We start from the raw sequence: 19,123 nt of genomic DNA, 5'->3' as shown, positions 1-19,123 counted from the left end.
TCTCGACACTGAGTCGCCGTATCGATGCTGCCAAGGCCTCTCGCCCGGCCTCTCGGCTTGTCGGCCCAATGCTCAAGGTGCAAATGCATGATAGTGCATAAGATTCCGCGCAAAGAGCGTGTAGATAGCCATAGGACAAGCCATTACTGGTAAACTCATAATCTGCACAGTTTTCCCATATTTTTCATAGCCATTGCATCACTCCTGGGACCCTACAGAGCACATGTCTATGCTCTAGCCCAACGCTACTGCTACAAGTCCAACCGCTATTACGTCTTTTATACATGCTCGTGCAAGCAGAATATCCCTTTTAATAACGCCAGTCTCTTCTGAGCCATTCAGCACAGCATCAACATTTGGACGATGAAACTGTTACCAACCTTTTCCGAAGACCGTAGCGCACAGACAGAAACATTCAAGAACATCGCCTCTGAAACTATTGGGGAAACATACATCGAAGAAGATCCATCGGTGGCAGAGTGGTTTCGCGAGTTTGTGCCGACCTCACACGGCGTGGCCGAGTATTTTCGCCAAGTGTTTCCGAGTGCGCGCTGGATCAGAAGGTACAACCTACATTGGCTAGCCGGTGATGCCATTGCTGGAATCACTGTTGGTCTTGTTGTCGTTCCCCAGGGAGTAGCATATGCATTGCTTGCTCGCTTGTCGCCTGCTTTTGGTCTCTACACTACCTTTACAGGCGCATGTCTATACTGGATATTCGGTACTTCAAGAGATATTGTCATAGGTGTAAGTCAAATTCTCCATCTCAGCATCCCAGTATCTAACCCAGATATAGACTACTGCTGTTGGCTCACTCCTGATTGGCAGTGCTGTCAGCAAGGTTGAGACCTCGCATCCGGGCAAATACAAACCTGAGGAAGTGGCTCATGCCATAAGCTTCTTAGCTGGTGCCATCTTGCTCGCCTTTGGTTTTCTCCGCCTTGGCTTTATCATTGAATTCATACCCTACATACCTATCTCGGCCTTCATCACATCAGCCAGCATCACTATCATCTCAACCCAGCTGCCGACTTTGATGGGTGTGAAGGGAATCAATACGCGCGAGTCTCCATACAAGGTGTACGTCAACTTTTTAAAGAGTCTGCCTCGCGCACAACTCGATGCAGCTATCGGCATTACATCTATCATCATCTTGTACCTCATCAAGAACACTTGCGCTAAGATGGAGGCACGACAACCACGAAGAAAGAAGATGTGGTCCCTTATATCTTCTTTGCGTCTTGCCTTCACCGTACTGCTCTACACCCTTGTCAGCTGGCTGGTCAACCGAAAAATGCCTACAGGTAAAGAGAGATTTCGTATTGTCGGTCACATCGAGAAAGGCTTCAGTCATGCTGGTGTCCCTCCAATGGATGGCGAACTTTTCGGACTTGTTGCCCCTGAGCTGCCTGCTATGATCATCATTCTCATTGTCGAACACATCGCCATTGCGAAGAGCTTTGGCCGCCAGAACAACTACACCGTCGTACCCTCTCAAGAGATGATTGCACAAGGCGCTGCCAACCTGCTCAGTCCATTTGTCGGTGGCTATGTATGTACTGGATCCTTTGGTGCATCTGCTGTGTTATCCAAAGCAGCAGTGCGAACCCCGCTCTCTGGAGTTTTCAGCACGTTAGTGTTGGTACTAGCACTGTACGCACTCACTGCAGTCTTCCACTACATTCCTAACGCAGCACTCGCTGGTATCATTATCCACTCTACCGTTGATTTGATCAAAGGTCCAAAGGACTTGCACAAGTATTATCAGCTCTCCCCATTCGAACTATTCATCTGGGTTTGTGGTGTCGTCATCGCCTTCTTCACCAATCTCGAGACAGCCATCTATGTAACCGTCGGCCTTTCTTTCGCCATGCTTCTATTGCGCATAGCCAAGAGCCCAGGCAAGTTCCGTGGCTCAGTTGGTGTAACACGCATTGTACGCGAAGATCTGCCTTCCGACCAAGCATCTTCTGCGGAAACACTTGATGTTCCGGTGGTTAGTCATGTTGAACATATTGAAGGAATGCGCCAGGTCTACATTCCCTACGACGTTAAAGACAACCACAACCCGAACATCACAATCGAACCGGCATATCCAGGTGTTTTCATCTACCGCTTTAGCGAAAACTTCAATTACATCAATCAGGCCTACCACGTCGACTATCTGACCTCTTATATCAAATCACACACCCGCCGAACGCAAACAGATGACGGCATCAGTGATCATGACCGCCTTTGGTGCGACGCCCCGCCTACCGAAAGGCTCGTTCAAGAGTCTGCCTCACTGCCAGTTCTACGAGCAGTAGTACTCGACTTTTCTACTGTCAACATTCTTGACATTACTAGTATCGACGGCTTGAAAGGCCTGCGCGATACTTTAGACCGGTATGCAACACCTGGTTTGGTAGAGTGGCATTTCGCCGGCGTACACAATCGATGGACCCGCAAGGCGCTTTCGTTCGCGGGTTTCGGGTTCCCTGCAACCACAAACGTCGACAGCATGAGTAACTGGTGTCCTGCATACACAGTCACTAAAAGTCTGGCTGGTGCGACAGATGAAGAGCGCAAAGAGGTGGAGCTTGTGAAGAGGAGCGCTAGTGTGCGAGATGAAGAGTTTTGTAAAGAAGCCGCGGAGTCGAGTGAGACGCAAATTCATATGAGCAATTCAGGCAAGCAGCGGCACTTCGAGCCCATGTATGGCGTAGATAGACCATTTTTCCATCTTGACCTCCACGACGCTGTTGACGCAGCAGTGAGAGATGCGAAGAAGGCTGATATGCGGGAGGCACGAACAATCTGCTCCCTCAGTGATCGGTCCACGATTCCTCCACCAGGTGAAGTGGTGTAGATAACTTGTTTTTCTTTTTGTATTCCTTCACTAATCTCCTCCGATCCATTGGATTAGAACTTAGCGGTGGCGTCTGGCATCAATAGGCGTTTTGGTATTTTTGTAGCGTTAGACTCCTCGAGTGGATGGGGATTCGCGGAATACGGAACTCACGCTGGTATGCGCTTAGACTTAGCTCTTTAAAATGAATAATGATGAAAGTAATTTGATTTTGATTGCTTGCATTGTTTTCACTCTGAGGGTGTGTGGCACATGGCATAGCTTGCTGCCTCGGACTCGAAATTGGAGGGAGCGGCTGACCAATCCCGTACTATCGGGAGCAGTGGATTACAGATTTGGTGCGTCTTCGAGAAGACGACTAACAGCAAGGACTTTCTGCACAGCCACTCCGCCATACAGAAAACTTAAGATAGGCTTTAGTAGTAGTTACGTATTTTAAAGACAGTGCTGATCGCAAAATAGCACATACAGTCCAATCCGTGTGAGGTTGGCTCACCCTCCCAAACTCACCTATATGCTTCCTCCCAGTGTTTTGACTCACTGTCAAACCGTATCTTATAGTTATGCCTAGCGACCTCCACCTCGAAATGACCTCAAACAGGTTGGTCTTTGCCGTAATAAGAGATTGCAAACGCGCAGCCATGTCTACGCCACACCATATGTGTTACATTCTGTCAAGAGCCGATACTGCTCAAAGTACCGCACAAACATTTACAGTTTGAAGAATATCTGCTCCGATTGCCGGTATGGATATTCAGCTACTTGAATAAATGGGGCTTGTAACTCATAGCCCTCGTTCGCAGTCGTTGAATACTCGTCTCGAATTCACCACTGTAGGGCCTTAGCGTCTTTCTCTTTCACTGCGTGGTAAGCAAGTCCGTTTGCAGTCTGCTATCCTCACTAAGGTACCACACACACAGTATATATAGAGGTGTTTGCACTCCCATTTGTACCTATTCTCTAACATCCATTCATTGACCTCTCGCCGCTCGACCGCATCGAGCCTCAATCCACGGAGGAGAGATGGATGACAAGTTACTGACAGCGATCATAGAAGGAACTTTAAGCGATAACGAGGCCAAAGGACAACTTCTCAGACGCAGATACACCATTGCAATCGACGAAGACCTCCCGCCTGACCTCCGAGCCCGAGCCCTTCAAATATGTGACAAGGCCTTCAAGTCCGGCATCTTCGAAGCAACCAGCAAGACGCCGCCATTCGTCACATTCCTGCACGATGCATTGGAAGCAATTGCACTTGTGTACAAGGACAAGGATGCTCGGCTCACGCCATCACCTCAAACAAGGACAAGCACTCCAGCCGATGCGACGAAGCACACTCTTGAGCCATTACCAGGTTCCGAGTCCGACCTCGAGCGTCGGTCTGCTGCTTCTGGTCGGGGTCGGCGTTGGAGATCAGTGACTTTGGAACGGTCAATGGTCGCGGATGCAGTCGAAGCGAGGCGGCTTCGGAAGCGCCGCGCGCATTTCAACACTGATACATCTGGGAGAGATTCAAAGCGTCGTCTTTACGGACCCCCCGAGAATGTTCCCAGGACAAAGTATTCAGCAGAATCTTCACCCTCCATGATCGTCAAATTGCGAGTTCCAAGTACAAGTGACAGCAACAAGTTGCTAGGCGTACCTGTTCCCATCCCCAGAAGACCTACTTGAACTGTTCAAGGCTAACATACTCAAGACTCGCAGCAGCTCCAACAAACCACCTGGCAGCAGAAACACACTGCCCAGACATATTGATCCTTTCGCCAGTACCAACAGCTGCTTCTTCACGAATGAAACGACAAGTTTGGAACTACCTTGTAAAGGCACTCGATCTAGCATGGGTCAGACGGTCCCAGAACAAGTCCCCAACGTGAAGAGAGTCCATTTCCCAGACGGTCACACTGCCGACAGTGCCACACCAGTCGAGGACTTCTTGTTCAAAAGGGCCAATTCCTCGAACAAGTCCAGTGTACATGGAGAGTCTGGTATGCAAGCCAGCATCCTCAAGCAGACCACCAAGAAACAAGAAAAGCCAAAGACAAAAGAGCCACTTGTGGAAAACGCCCGGAGAAAATATGCCTTACGCCGCACTGCCCGTCGACCTGCCAGAGAACTAAGCTTTGCCGATCCTCTTATGAGATCAGGGCGCCCATCACCACCACGACCTGAGGAGATGCTTACAGAAGAGTCTCTACAACTCCATCGCTCCTTTAGCGGCTTCAGCCTTCGGACTTTACCAACGCTACCAAGAGGATCAGGCGTACCCAGGTTATCAACACAAGCCGGTGCACCAAGCGCATTCAAGTCACCAACAAAAGCTGGAGCACCAAGCGTACCCATATTGCCAACACAAGCAAGAGTAGCGATTCTACCCAAGAAACCTGTAGAACAGGGCAGGCCAGACAAGGAAGTAACAGTTGCAGCACCTCCACCACCTCCGCCTCCACCGCCTCCACGCCACGAGTCCGAGGTTCTCAGTTCTAATCTTTCCGCTTCAACAGAAGCAAGGTTTCGGATTCCCAAGGATCTGTTTATCTCCCCCAACTTTCCTGAGTCAATACGACGATTAGAAACACTAATTTCAGGTCGCGAGGATCTCGTCGTCTCTCCCAACCTTCCCGCGTCACTGCTACAGATCGAAGCATCACCTCCACTCCCAGGAGCCGTATTTCCCAACCGCAGACTTCCTCTACTGCCTAATCAAGCAGGAGAATCAGGTGTAGCTAAACCTTTGGAAGGAGAAGCCAGGGAATACATTGCACTAGCACCTTTCCAACCCGAAGCCGCGTTATCGTCTCACAACCTTCCCCCGCTGTCAGCAAATCTAGGAGATCTACTTCCACGCCGCCATGTCTTCAACCTCAGGCCTATTCTTCCCAAGCCACCAACGCAAGAGGGAGCACCAGATGTGACCGGCCAATCAGGCGGACCCGTAGCAGGAAGAGGAGCACTACGTGCAGCCAGTGAACCCGTCAGACCCGCGAAGGGAAGAGGACGAGGGCGAGGACGAGGAAGAGGAAGACCCAAAAAAGCACCTACACCATTACCTCTCTGCAACAAAACTATCTTTCCACCACCAGCACAACCAATAGAGCCGCGTATAAATCTCGCTATCCCTGTTCCCAGCCTCGGTCTTCCCACGCTATCAGTACGAGCCGGAGCATCACGCATCTTCACTGAGCTCTTTAACTGCGTTTCGCATATGGAAGATGTCAGATCGGTGCCAGACGAACCAAGGGAGTCAGATGGAGATAGACTCGAGCGACCTTCCGCCGCCGCCGCCAACCAACCGCCTCCTTCTCCTCCAGCGATATCTTCTTTACCACCTCCCGTCACCCCACCTCCGCCTCAAGGTCCTCCCATTCACATCTCCTTAGCATCACCTTCCTCCATATCCCCATCGCGATCACCTCCCGCCCAAGCTATCTCCAGTCCCCCCATCTCCATCCCTTCCACCTCCTCTTTCCCGTCTTCCTCTCCATCGCCATCCCCATCCCCCACCACACGCCAGCTCGCGGCGTTCGCAGAGTCCATTGTACACTCTATTTCAACGCTGCCCGTCCTAACCTTCCCTCCTTTTCCCTCCACCCTCGCTCCGCGAGCCCTCCTACACTTCCACACCGGCGCTGTCATCGCAGTCGAGAATATCCTAGAAGACTATAACGTCACGCCCGACTTTTCCCTCCTTGATCTCATTGAGGACCTGGAGGAGAATCGCCCGATGATATATGATTGGGAGCATGTTACTGTTATGAGTGGCGGGGATTGGGTGTATGGAGTGCTGAGGAAGGTGTGGCGGGTGTGGGGGGCGAGGGTGGATGTTGAGGAGGTTGTCCAGACGTTGATGGAATGGGTGGATGGGGAGTTTGAGAGGTTAGGGGGGATTAGGAAGGAGTAGGTGGTTGACTTGTTTTTTTTTCGGTTTCACTTTTTCTTGGGTTGAGAGGGGTAGGGTAGGCTGGGTACTGCAAAATGGATGAGAAGGGGAGAGATTTGCAAGAGGAGATTCATGGCCTTGTTCTTGTTTATTGATTTTGTTTTGCTACTGGGTCAGGGTAACAATGATTGCTACGCTATTCAGTAGTTGTCATGCCTTTGAGCATGATCATTTGCTTGTGGGCAACAGACATACATGTAACAGTTTTTTGTACAGTATTTGGTGGACGAGAGCGATTGACTCAGGCCAGCTGAGCTAAGTATACGTACATGTAGAATATCAAAGTCTTTGCACTCACACTCCGTCATGTCATTGTATATACATGCAGCACTAAGTAGTATAACGTGCAGCCCATTCTCACCAAGACCCCCAGCCGGCTCTGAAACAACGCTGCATGTAATGTGTGTCGTGACATTAGAGATATACCAAGACGTGTCAAAATCCACATGGTCTAGAAACAGTGGCCAAGACCTTCAGGGCTGACCATACCCTCCAGCCATCATGCCCGTGACCTTCCTTGGGTGCCACCGCTAGTACTCTCTTCACCTTGTTCCGAGTCTGGGTCTGTACATGACTCCCCTCCTGACTCGTGGTGGACACAAGCTTTTAGCGTCTCCAGACTTACCGAGGTTTTGGCGACGCTTCAGGCCCGACAAATAATGGTTCACGACTCGCGAAGTAACCACATCTAAGCGAAGTCTCTTCTGGTCACTAGTGACACGTGCCGAACTTCGGAAAGACGTCACAGGAAAAAATTGAGTTCTCGAATCAATGAACATCTTTCCTAGAAGGTAACGGAGCTGCCCATTCTCAGCAGCTTCAACACGATTTGGCTAGTAGGATCTACAAGACCGACTTGTTAGGGCCGATTTGCCAAGGCGGATGTAAATTCCTTCCACTCGGACCAAAGTTGTGCAGCGTCCACGAGTCTACTCCTGGTAGACGCTGGAACCACACTTTTTTTCCGTGTCTGTAACCCAGTGCGCTAGGTCGACATACTCTTTGTGACGCTTAAAATGTGTAGGTCGAGTTCATCAACGGTAATTTGTGTTGATTCAGTAGTTATGCAGCTGAGGGGGCCGGAAGAGCTGGTGGCTCTGTTCTATCATCATCTCAATGTTCTTGGATTCGTTCATCTCAAAATTGTGCATCAGCTCCATCTGCTGTTGCTGATTCAGGCCCGTCCCTCTGGAGTCTTGGCTCCACGCTGGGTTGAGATAGTCCGCCATTTCGTAGCCTTGATTGGCCGCATACGATTCATTGTAGAAAGGTGAGGCCATGGGCATGTTGTAGTTGTCCTGGGACGGCATGGTAAAAGTCGGGTTCCATTGAGGTAGCTCCGCAAAGGTTGTGGGAAGCGAGTTGAATTGTGTGGCGGGTGGGTGAGTGTAAATGGGCATGTTGGAATCGACCGACGTTTTCGGGCTCATCTCATTGTATGTCATGGATGGAGGCTGCTGGGGTGATGAGTGCAAGTCAGCCTGCTGCACACTTGGCGCACTGGAGAATGGGGCGGGTGCATTCGCCTGTCCATTGCCAAAGTTGAAGAGCGGTTGATTGCTTGGTATGTAGCCGAATGGCGCTGTCGCCCTGTCGGACGGTGTGCCCACCGATGCCGTGGACGCTGTTGCTGGGCTTGTAGTTCTTGACCGGTTGATACCATCTACGTTGCCGTTTGCTACCGAAGCAGTGTCGGATGGTGAGCTAGCCGAGATTGGGACGTCGCCGTCTTTGTCGAAGATCTTCATACATGCGCTGATCAGGTTGTGGTACAGGCCAATAGCAGACTCGACGCCGGGCCATCGTTCAGATGCATGTTTGATCGATTCCATGGCGACTACGAGATGGCCTTCGACCTCTTCCCGACTGTGGAGTTTTCGTACATCGGAGTAAGACAGGGTCCAGAGCATAGTGTTGATGCACATGAAGATGGATTGGGTAAAGATCCAGGTGACGTCTATGTTCTTGGTCTCAATCTGCTTCATGGTCATGTAGATGTTGTACCGGCATGCGTCGAAGCAGCGGATGGCAGCATCGACCGACGGTCGGGGGACTTGTGGGGAAGGGCGGTACATGAAGACGACCATGGTGTTGTATCGTCCAATGAACCTGAATGGAAGGTAAGCATTGGCGTGCATTTTAACATGGAGGGGATACATACCAAACCTTGTTCAAACCCGAGCCACCGTCCATTTCTGGACTCGTGTCTCGCCAGGCCTCGATCTTTGCTAACATCTGAGCAAACCAGGGGTGCTGGTCATCTTTGGGTTCGGGTTTTTTCTTTTGGTACAGCATCTTGCGTATTTCAAGCTGTAGCAAGCGCATCTTGTAAAAGTGTTGGCCGATCCATTTCTTGAGAGATGCTTGGGGCGCGGGCTTGATTCCTTCTCTGGTGATGTAGCAGTCATCGACAAGTTCTCCAAATTGTACGTCAATGTGTTCGCGGCGCGTAGCAAAGTGGGCAGGTCGGCCTAGACTGTGCGATAGCCCATAGTCCATGGTAAGGATGCTCCAGAATAGACGCCTGCGCATGTCAACTTCCAGGGGGTCTGCTGAGCGCCCACCCGGGCCCATAGAAATGGTCTTCTCTTCATGCAAGCCCAATGCTTGACACAGTCGCACGCCGAGGCCAATGATGTAATAGACGGCGGTTCTTGTAGGCGTTAGAAGAGAGTAGCCAGCTACTAGGCCAAAGCACTGCAGCGTCTTGAGGTTCATGGGCTTGATAGCGGCTTCAAAGTACTTGAGGGCTGCAAGGTAGTAGCTGTCCGCCAGACCAACCCACTGTGTATCCATTCTCTGCAGGCTAATGGCAATGACCATGCGCAGGCAGTAGTTCTGATAAGGGTCTGTTGAGCCATTGTAGACATCGTCGACGTCCTTTGTAAACGTGGGCTCGTGGAAGAGGGGGTACATGGGGTGCACTATCAACAGTTAGCTTATGCAGGCTTATCAAAAGAAAAGAGCAACATACCTTTGCAGTAGAAGAGCTCAACGAGCAGGTTGGTAAGCTCTCTGGTGGGCAGCTCCTCTGCCGCTACATCACTAACCATGGGGTATATCTTGGACGTGGGCCGCTGGTCTTCTTGGGTAAAGGTGTCCTTGATGTCCTTTGCGCGCGAGTGTGGCACAATCTCGGATATGCTCTTAGACTCTGTGAACTGCTTGGCCAGCTGCATGACGAGGCGCGTAATGGTAATGCCGCTCGAGGGGCCTAGGAACTTTGACTCGTCCGAGTCCTGGACGCGCACAGTGGCGGCCCCGCGCATGACATCCTCAGGGTCCGGTTCGGCATCGTCTCGCTCGAGGTCAGCCAGCTGCTTCTCGAGTTGACGGACTTTCTGCTGCAAGTGGACGACATAATTGCGCGGTATCTTGCGGCCTTTGGCAGGGTCGTAGTACTCGCAGTGTGAGTTTGTGCGCTCACAGGGCCCGCACCGGGGGAGGCCAGGGTCGCAACGTGTCTTGCGCTGGAGACGTGTCAGACTGGCGCTATAGTTTTCAGTGGGAGGGATACTTACAGTGCGGCAGCGGCAACAGGCCGTCAGGGTATGTGCTATACGGGATTGGGAACCAGTGGTGGAGGTGGTGGTGTCGTCGGGCGGGTGCGGGGCGGCTTCGGTGCTTGTCTGTATGGCAGTCGAGGCGGCGTCCATGGCTGCTCTGTCACCGTCCGGGCAGACACAGCAGCAGAGAGAGGGACTGGGGCGAGGATAGCGACGAGGGCGCAGTGTTTATGATTGTTCTTCGGCCTGGCATGTGGGGAGAGGGTGAACGTGCACGGCCATGGCCGGAGATGGTGCTGCGGCGGCGAGGGTGATGATGTGCTTCCTGCTGTGTTCCAATGCCTGTGTCAATGCCTGTGCCAATGCCAGGGCTAATAGTACCAATACCGACACCAATGCCAACGTCAGTGCTGGAGCCAGAGCCAGAGCCAGTGCTTGCAGAAGCAGAGGAAGAAGAAATGCAAGGACGGGCAAAAGGAACCAGGGCTCAGCATGGGGGTGGATATGGTGTCTATACTACTAGGGAAGGGTAGGCTGCGGCACCGCCACCCGCAGGCCTCGAACCTCGCAGCCAGCGCCATCGCCATCCAATCCACGGCCCTCTTGTCACCTGTCAGCCCGCAATACCAACCATCGCAATAGGCGGCTCTTATGCCCCGTCCGGTACAAGCCTGAGCTGCCCGCTGCCCTACCCGTGGCGAGGTCACTGCTCAACACCACGCTATCTCCTCTCAGTACCATACACTGCGCTCCCCCCCGGCACCGCATCCCCACCCTCCCACGCGACACTGGCACTCCTGGCTCTTCCCTGCGCTAGCCTGTCCGCTTGCATTGCACCGAGCCCGCCCTGTCTCACCACCACCCAGACCTCCACCAGTAGTGCCCAGTCGGGCCTTGACGTATCGCCCCACGTCCAAGCTAGCCCCTCTCTCCCACTGACCTCCCTTGCAACCTCTCATGCTCCAACACTGCTGCTTTCCCATTCCATATCTCTACAGCAATGGTCCTTGAGACCCCGTTGCTCCGCGTGAGCAGGCCCGTTGCCGCCTGCTCCCGGTGCCGTGCTGCAAAAGTAAAGTGCGACGGCAAGCTGCCCGCCTGCACTGCCTGTGAAAAGTCCAATCGGGCCTCGGAATGCTCAAGCACAAACGACCAGTTTGCCAGGGGCAAGGAGCGCAGCTATGTCGCTACTCTCGAGTCGAGAGTCGAGAAACTGGAGAAGAAGATTCAAGAAGCAAGAGCAAGGAGAAAGTCTTCGGTCATCATCATGCAAGACACGTCCGAGGACTCCACCCCACGCAGGTCTTCCACCGACACCCTAAAGGCAACCAAGCCCGTCAGCCAACGTGCTGCTCGACAGAGAGAGGCTTCCGAGATTGACGATCTAGTATCTGACTTTGGCCTTCTGTGAGTGCTGCCCATGGAGATCCCCATGCAAAGCTGCTGCTGACTCCCCAACCAGCGCCGTCAATGCCACTGCAAGAGACTTTTATGGCTTCACCACGGAAATGTCGTATGCTCGCCTGATCAGATCTGCCAGCACAAAAGAGCCTCTATCAGGCGACTTGATCAAGCCGCTTCCTCCAAGGTTCGCAGCCACTCCACTCATTCAACACTATCTCAACAATGTCTTTACCCTTTGGCCCATATTTGAAGAGGCCGCCCTCTATTCGTCCGTCGAGGCCGTCTATCAGCAGGGAAACAATTCCACTCCATGGGACCGATGGTGTGTCCGCATGGTCCTAGCCATTGCCTGCCTCTCCCAATCAGAATCCAGGGGAGATAAGCATTACACAGATGCAGTGGGACACATGATTGCTGCACTCGAAAATGCCGAAGATGTTCTCCATCCGGGATACATTGCTAGCATTCAAGCTCTGGTTCTCTGGACCATATACGCCACAATGGACCCTCACCACTTTGATAGCTGGACACTCATAGGCGCGGCTTCCAGAGCAATGGTCGACCTTGGTATCCACCAGGACCCCTCCAAGAACGTAGCCATATCCCGTACAAAACTAGAACTACGGCGACGGGTATATTGGTGTCTGTACTCGTTAGACAGGTAAGCGTGCACACGACCAGCCTTACATCCTTCATGCTGACTTGCATGCAGATCTACTTCACTTGTCCAAACGCGCGCCTTCTCCTTCTCAGACGAAGCAGCAAACGTAGCTTTCCCCTTTTACAGCACGCCCATGTCGCCAAAATACTCGTCTCCCCAGTCGCACCTCTTCCAGCAATCCTTCGACATTGCCATTGATCTATTCAAGATTCGCGAAATCCAGTCAGAGTGGTACATGGACCTGTTCCAGTCCGGACGCGAGCCCTGGCCAGACCCTTACCAATACATCTGGAAGCAGTACAACAGGATGGCCGACTGGTTCCAAGATATGCCGCAGAGTACATTGCCGGCAGTCAAGTCTTTCTTCGAACTGGAGTTGCTCTACAGCTATGTCTACATTTTATCGCCTAACCCGCGTATACCCCATATCCACGAATATGCCCAGCGCCTAATCTTTGAGCATTGCACCGCCTACGCAACCAACCTCCTCGCTGTCTTGGACAAGCCCTCCCACACTGTCAAGCCACCAGTGACATACTACGATGCCATGCGGGCATACATGACCGGTCGCCAATTCGTCGACGTTCTATCCCGAAATCTCGAGGTCATCCTCGATGCGAGACCGGCAGTACCTCCTGCACCGGCAGCGGGTACACAAGTGGAGTCGGAAGATCCCCTCGCCCCACCCACGCAGGTCAATGCACCCCCCTTCCCTAGTCCCTCTCCGGCAGAAGGACAGTCGCTGCCCTTAGATCCGACTACCCGAGCCATCAATGCGCTCAACGATTACACAACACTACTCTCTAGGTTCGGACTAAGGTTCGGTTTCATACACTGGCGCGACCGATTCCAACGCGAATCAGCGTCTCTTTCAGCACAGCTTCATCAGCGCAGTCAGGCAACGCCAACGACTTATTCCCCGCAATGGGGATCAATGCCATCTTTGTCGCCGCAACCACCGCAGTTGATGTACTCCAATCTGCCAGCGACGCCGCCCAGTCTCTTTCCTCAGCAGTCAAGTCCATATACTAGCTCACTTTCATACAACAACTCGTATGATGGCTCTGTGCAAAGTCCGCAGCAGCATGGTATGACATACGATGCCAGCCCAAGCCAACAGACATGGGCGACCCCATCTCCTCAGCCAGTGCCTGAGCTTCCACAACCCTCGGGCGGCCAGACGAGAAGGGCAATGGTCTACGGACCCGGTATTCCAGTAAATACAAACCGAGGCCGTAGTCCTGCGGCATCCTCGTCACCGGCGCATGACACGAGCAATGGCTGGGTTCAACAAGACCAGCAACACTCAGACCCCAATAGTTACTTCCAAGTACCATCTATGCCGCAACAAAGCAGCGGCTCCTGGGGCCAGAGCTCACCCGACAACTGGAGCTAAATCGCATAAGACCATTGGGGCGAGGGTATCCAGTAGAAAAAAAACTATCTAGACTAGCCGACTGCCCTTTGTATAGAGCTTCTGCCGACGCAGCATGCATGCGCCTGCCATTTTCGCCGATCAAGACCGGCGCTTTCCACATGTAACTGGCTGGACAGTTCGGCTGTATGGCTAGCGTCTTGCTCGTGCAATTAGTGGGGAAAACGGGAGCGAAGTATGCTATCAGGAGAAGGAGCGGAGATGACCGCAATGGAATGAGAAAAAAAACTCCCCGCATGCTGGGCGCTTTGTAATGACCCTGGTAATTTCGCGGGTGTGGACGATGATTTTAGTACGATTGCGTACACATACATGTGCGTGCCGCAATAGGGGGTCCCGGACTAAAGTCTGGGACGTGTCCGGCGAGTGTCACACAGAAGTGTATGCCGCAAGAAGTGACGGAGCGGCACCACACGAATAGACGATTTGACGGCATATGACGTGCACGACATATCAGCAATCGATACTGTTTTCCACATTTCCCTTTTTGGAATATATGTTTCTATCTTTAATGCCGAACTACGGGAGCCAACTAGCATGAGATGCGATGTTTGCCACGTGGTATATCTCACAAGTCATTAACATGTGATGGAGGGTTGCATAATACTAGGTTTATAACAGTGACTAGTAGCTATGGGGATACCGGGCATTAGAGCAAACGCCCATGCTACCAACCAGGAGCGAGATATTTTTTTTTGCCTTGCAGCTTGCATGTGTTGTCGTGTTCAAAGAAGATCGACAGGGACCAAAATGACATCCCCCCCACTTGAACAAAATCGCGGGGCACATGCACACACAACCCCACCCCGCGCCGCTATCTCTACGCAGCTTCCCATTGAACGAATCCCACTGCTGATAACATGGCTTACTACATTCCCGTGTGCATATTTCGATATTATACACTAGTCAGCTCTTTACTCCTAACTGAACCTCCTTGACCTCCCCTTTCTCGTTGAAAAAATTGTAACGAAGTAACCGCAATGTCGACGCCCTACGACCGCGCCCTCAGCGCCATCGACGCCGCACACGCCCTCGACCCCAACAAAATCGAGCTCAACGGCATCACAACGCCTTACGAACTCCACTACGCCCAAAAATGCACCGCCTACCTCTCCCAGCGCGCCCCAAACGCATCAGAAACCCTGCGCCTCGCCATCCGCGCCCAGCACTTCCGCCGCTGGGAAGTGCCTCGGTCCTCGTACCCGCAAACCCGGCCCGGGTACCATGCCTGGCGCACCTTTCTCAAAAAACGGCAGGCCGAGCTCGTTACGCAGATCTGTCTCGAGGCCGGGTACAGCCAGGCTGATGCTGAGCGTGTGGGCGCGCTGATACGCAAAGAAGACCTAAAGGAAGATGAGGAAACGCAGGTGTTGGAGGATGTGGCGTGTCTTGTTTTTCTAGACGATCAGTTTGACGCGTTTGAGCGGGAGCATGATGAGGAGAAGATTATTGGGATACTGAGGAAGACATGGGGCAAGATGAGCGAGAGGGGGCATGAGTTGGCGTTGGGGATGGACATGCCCGGGAGGAGGGGGGAGGTGCTTAAGAAGGCTTTGGGGGAGACGTAGGATGGGAACGGTGTAAGATGGGAAGGTAGATTTAGGGGTTATATTGATTTAGAGGGGGGGTTATGTGGATATCATTTTAAGCCGAGAGAAATAGTACTACTGTATTATACGGGGTTTAAAGCTGATTAGGCTCCGCCTTCGCGCTTTGCGTATTCCTCTTCAATCGCTTCTTCGTAGCGTCGCTCTGCTTCTTTTTCCTCCTCGGTCTTTTGGGTTTGGGTGGCGCTGGCTACGCTTTGTGTTGATGGGTTTTCCACGTTTTGCGCTGTCTCTGCCGTAGTAGAGGAGGTGGTTTGTTGCGTTGAGGGCATGGGAACAGGCATTATGATCGATTGATTTAGTGGATGTTGTATAGTTGTTTTGTTGGTGATTTAAGTGATGATGAGGTAAAGGTTGTGTGTCGAAGAGAATGATGAGTGGGAGATGTGGATGTGAAAGGTGCCTATATAGACAGGTTGCGCAACGTCATTGTGGCGGTGCAAGTGTGGCTGGAAGCTTCTTCATGGCCGTGATTCGCCACCCCTGTTCTGGACTTCTGTGCTGTGGCGATTAGGTTGTGACTTGGCACAGTGTGCTGCAAGCTTGCATGTGCCTATGTGAGCTGCTGATTAGTGGAGTTGTTGAAGGGAATTGTAGATGTACGGATCTCAACGGATATGCTAATGATACTACCATGCAGATGCTGCGTTGAGGAAGTTGCGCTATTTAAGGTTTAGATAACTATTGTAAATTTGCCGGCGTGCTACTTGCTGTTATTACACGCCCGGGTATAAGACAAGTGCAACGTTCTCAAAGACAACACAGGAACATTCTGTGATCTGGCAGTTTGAGAAATAGATGCAAGGTCTTTGTGTCTGTAATATGGAAAACAGGGCTAAGTACTAACACTGCGGCAAAATTCAGATTCCATCAATTTCTCGATATCGATGCACTTGTATTCATATTCCAAGGTTTTGGCATTAAGATCAACTTCCCAACTCTAGGCCTCCCGCCTGCCGCTTCCAAGATAAACGAATAAACGAGCGACAATATACATGCAGCATTGTCCATTGAAAGGATCGTTAGCGCTTATACATGATGCATGGGTAGTGCAGAGCTTTTCCAGTTACGACACCTGCAACTAGCATCTAACGGGCTGTTCGCCCTGAGATGCCCCGTTATGCAATGCAAGGCTAACCATCCACTCTCGCTTCAGGCTGTATGCCCGGATGTCCAAGTCCGTCTGAAATTTTTCTTATGTGTGAATAAAAACACTGGCTCGCGTCTTTGTATTCCGTCTCAATTTTTCTATCAATTGTTACGCATAACAAGTGCCTCCACGTCACGATGCGGTTATTTCATGCTCTTGCCTCTTGCCAGCTGCTAGCAACAGGTCTTGTGGCTGCTGTTCCCCTCGATTCACAGCCGGCTTCGACTATCAACATAGATCCGACTGTTGAACCCCTCGAAGCTCTTGCTCAACTGCAGCAGCACGCCTATGAAACGCTTAGACAGCGTGAGAGTGTCTCCAAAAGAGATTCGACAGGCTGCTCTTTGGCCACTGCAACCATACGAAAAGGCTGGCAAGTCCTCCATATACAATTGTTTTCATTCATTAACTTCAAAAAGGGAATATATAAGCAAGAAGGACCGGAAAGCATACATCGAAGCTGTACAGTGTCTTCGACGATTGCCACCTAGGTCTGACCCGTCCTGGGCTCCAGCAGCAAAGAATCGCTTCGATGATTTCGTCGCCATCCATGTGAACCAAACCTTGTTCATACATGGAAATGGCCCCTTCCTTACCTGGCATCGCTACTTTGTATGGGCTTACGAACAAGCTCTTCGAAACGAGTGCGGTTATAAAGGCTATCAACCCGTGAGTCTTAATCTCTCAACTGCCTGCAAGTTCCGCATTCTAACCCATAGCCCATCCGCTAGTACTGGGACTGGTTTGCACATGCGGATAACATCTACGAGTCCCCCGTTTTTGACGGGAGTGACACCAGTTTGGGTGGTGACGGCGAATTTTTTGCACACAACGGAAGCCTTGCTGGCGGTCGACTGATACCAATTCCCTCTGGACTAGGAGGTGGATGTGTCAAGAGCGGTCCTTTCAAAAAGTAATGCTACATCTTGATACGGAAAATTTAAAATAACTAACATATTTGCAGTACGCAAGCGAATATTGGACCCATCTCACCTGGTATGCAAGGCCTCACTGACCTGGCGACTGGTATTACCGACTACAATCCCCGCTGCTTGCGCCGAGATCTCAGTCCCTACATACCTAAGAAATGGTTCACTACAAAAAATCTACTAAATGTAACCATTGGTGCAGGATCCGTAACGCATCCCATTTTCTGGCAGGAAATCCAGGGTCGGTATACAGACGGGTTCTTAGGGTTGCACGCCTCAGGACATTACACTATGGGCGGAGACGCAACAGATCTCTATTCCTCTGTCAACGACCCTGCCTTTTTCCTCCATCACACGATGCTTGACCGCATTTATTGGATCTGGCAGGTGCTTCACCCGGCTGAGGCAAACAAAGTGGCTGGTACCTTGACGCTGCAGAACAAGCCCCCAACGCGCAACGCTACCATTGATGAGCCATTGGAGATGGGAATCAACGGTGAGACGTTGAAGATTCGGGATATGTTCGATACGCTAGGTGGCACTCCTCTATGCTACATCTACCTTTGAGTAGGATCGGCTGAAAGCTTGGATCTTTTGGTCATGTACATAGTATGTTCGTGTGGGAGGGATGGCTCGTTTCAATCATTGTTTGCTTTCGCACCGTCTCGTCTAATGTGCCAAGACATGCAACAAGGACTAGGGCCTTGACACTAATTGCGTGGTATATATATATTCCATTATAGTCCTGTATCAGCCGTTGGCTATGTAAGACTTTGGCCGTAGGCCGTTCTATCTAGTTTTTATTTACAATTTGGAGGTTTCTGCTATAAAGTGTAGCTAGGGTGCTTCGGCCTTTATCTAGCTAAGCTATTACTAGCTTTCTAGATGCCTGGTGCTAAAGAGCAGTTTGGCAATAGGGAGAGATGTAGGGCGGCTAAGCTGCCTTCCAGCGAGCTCTCTTAGGGGATAGGAAATAGTACTAATAAAAGCAAACGTGTTTTTCTTTTTTTTCTTTATTTTTTTTCTTTTTCTTTCTTTCTTGCTGTTTCTTTCTTGTTTTTGTTCCTTCTAGCCCTCCTGGCCTAGGTGCCACTTTCTTGTTCCTATCTTCGTGCTAGTAATAAAAGCTAGAGTAGCTTCTATACCGCTCGTAGTATGGAGTAAGAGTGGGAGTTTAAGTACTTTTTGGTTTAGAGTCTTTTTAAGCTGGTTTCTTTCTGCGCTATAAAAGCCGCAGTATAGAAGTAGATGCTCTGCTGTTTGTGGTCTCCCACATTGGCATAGATCTGTTTCTCTTCTATTTACTCTCTTTAGGTAGGAGTTAAGGTATCCGTGTCCTATCTTAAGAGAGTAGAAAGAGCTTGAAATCTCTCTTTTCGTGCCTCTAGGGATTGCTAGTTGGTTTTTAAGCCTTAGCGTAAAGATAGCTCCGTAGCTAGTCTTCTTTTCTCTTACTTTTTCCCTATATACTTTCCACTCTTCTGCTTGGCTAGCTCGTTGGAGGAGTTTAATTTTTGTGCCTAGGAAGGCTAGGCTTGTTTGTGATTTTTTTGGTGTTTGTTTTGTAGCTTCCTTTGCTAAGGAGTCTGCTTTTTCGTTTCCTTCTATATCTGTGTGGCCAGGAGCCCATTTTAAGAAGATCT

At 51.1% G+C, this 19,123-nt stretch overlaps 7 protein-coding genes across 7 annotated transcripts; 6 read left to right on the top strand and 1 right to left on the bottom strand.

The window, feature by feature from the left end:
• The first annotated feature begins 148 nt into the window (after positions 1 to 148).
• On the top strand, positions 149 to 3,049 carry COCSADRAFT_186470 (uncharacterized protein). The gene is made up of 2 exons (XM_007696701.1): positions 149 to 747; positions 797 to 3,049. The coding sequence occupies exons 1-2, from the start codon at positions 364 to 366 to the stop codon at positions 2,846 to 2,848; spliced, it is 2,436 nt and encodes an 811-aa protein (XP_007694891.1). The 5' UTR covers positions 149 to 363; the 3' UTR covers positions 2,849 to 3,049.
• An 822-nt stretch (positions 3,050 to 3,871) lies between these two features.
• Positions 3,872 to 4,522, top strand: COCSADRAFT_21811 (uncharacterized protein; the record flags this gene model as incomplete). Its single annotated transcript, XM_007695886.1, has 1 exon — positions 3,872 to 4,522. One exon carries the CDS (start codon positions 3,872 to 3,874, stop codon positions 4,520 to 4,522), a length of 651 nt encoding a protein of 216 aa, XP_007694076.1.
• Positions 4,523 to 4,688: 166 nt separating this feature from the next.
• COCSADRAFT_341649 (uncharacterized protein) lies at positions 4,689 to 6,788 on the top strand (the record flags this gene model as incomplete). Its single annotated transcript, XM_007696700.1, has 1 exon — positions 4,689 to 6,788. The coding sequence occupies one exon, from the start codon at positions 4,689 to 4,691 to the stop codon at positions 6,747 to 6,749; it is 2,061 nt and encodes a 686-aa protein (XP_007694890.1). The 3' UTR covers positions 6,750 to 6,788.
• Positions 6,789 to 7,705: 917 nt separating this feature from the next.
• Positions 7,706 to 10,538, bottom strand: COCSADRAFT_212000 (uncharacterized protein). Its single transcript, XM_007696699.1, has 4 exons — positions 10,310 to 10,538; positions 9,763 to 10,258; positions 8,950 to 9,712; positions 7,706 to 8,897 (listed from the first exon to the last, which is right to left on the bottom strand). The coding sequence occupies exons 1-4, from the start codon at positions 10,442 to 10,444 to the stop codon at positions 7,844 to 7,846; spliced, it is 2,448 nt and encodes an 815-aa protein (XP_007694889.1). The 5' UTR covers positions 10,445 to 10,538; the 3' UTR covers positions 7,706 to 7,843.
• Positions 10,539 to 11,178: 640 nt separating this feature from the next.
• On the top strand, positions 11,179 to 13,945 carry COCSADRAFT_211993 (uncharacterized protein). The gene is made up of 3 exons (XM_007696698.1): positions 11,179 to 11,701; positions 11,757 to 12,359; positions 12,411 to 13,945. Exons 1-3 carry the CDS (start codon positions 11,295 to 11,297, stop codon positions 13,753 to 13,755), a joined length of 2,355 nt encoding a protein of 784 aa, XP_007694888.1. The 5' UTR covers positions 11,179 to 11,294; the 3' UTR covers positions 13,756 to 13,945.
• Positions 13,946 to 14,623: 678 nt separating this feature from the next.
• COCSADRAFT_32301 (uncharacterized protein) lies at positions 14,624 to 15,857 on the top strand. Its single transcript, XM_007696066.1, has one exon. The coding sequence runs from the start codon at positions 14,775 to 14,777 to the stop codon at positions 15,360 to 15,362; it is 588 nt and encodes a 195-aa protein (XP_007694256.1). The 5' UTR covers positions 14,624 to 14,774; the 3' UTR covers positions 15,363 to 15,857.
• Positions 15,858 to 16,688: 831 nt separating this feature from the next.
• On the top strand, positions 16,689 to 18,047 carry COCSADRAFT_195395 (uncharacterized protein; the record flags this gene model as incomplete). Its single annotated transcript, XM_007696697.1, has 4 exons — positions 16,689 to 16,945; positions 16,983 to 17,220; positions 17,283 to 17,464; positions 17,516 to 18,047. 4 exons carry the CDS (start codon positions 16,689 to 16,691, stop codon positions 18,045 to 18,047), a joined length of 1,209 nt encoding a protein of 402 aa, XP_007694887.1.
• Between the last annotated feature and the right edge of the window lie 1,076 nt (positions 18,048 to 19,123).

Source organism: Bipolaris sorokiniana, assembly GCF_000338995.1.
Source record: "Bipolaris sorokiniana ND90Pr unplaced genomic scaffold COCSAscaffold_1, whole genome shotgun sequence".
NCBI lineage: Eukaryota > Fungi > Ascomycota > Dothideomycetes > Pleosporales > Pleosporaceae > Bipolaris > Bipolaris sorokiniana.
This window is presented reverse-complemented; position numbering and strand designations above follow the sequence as displayed.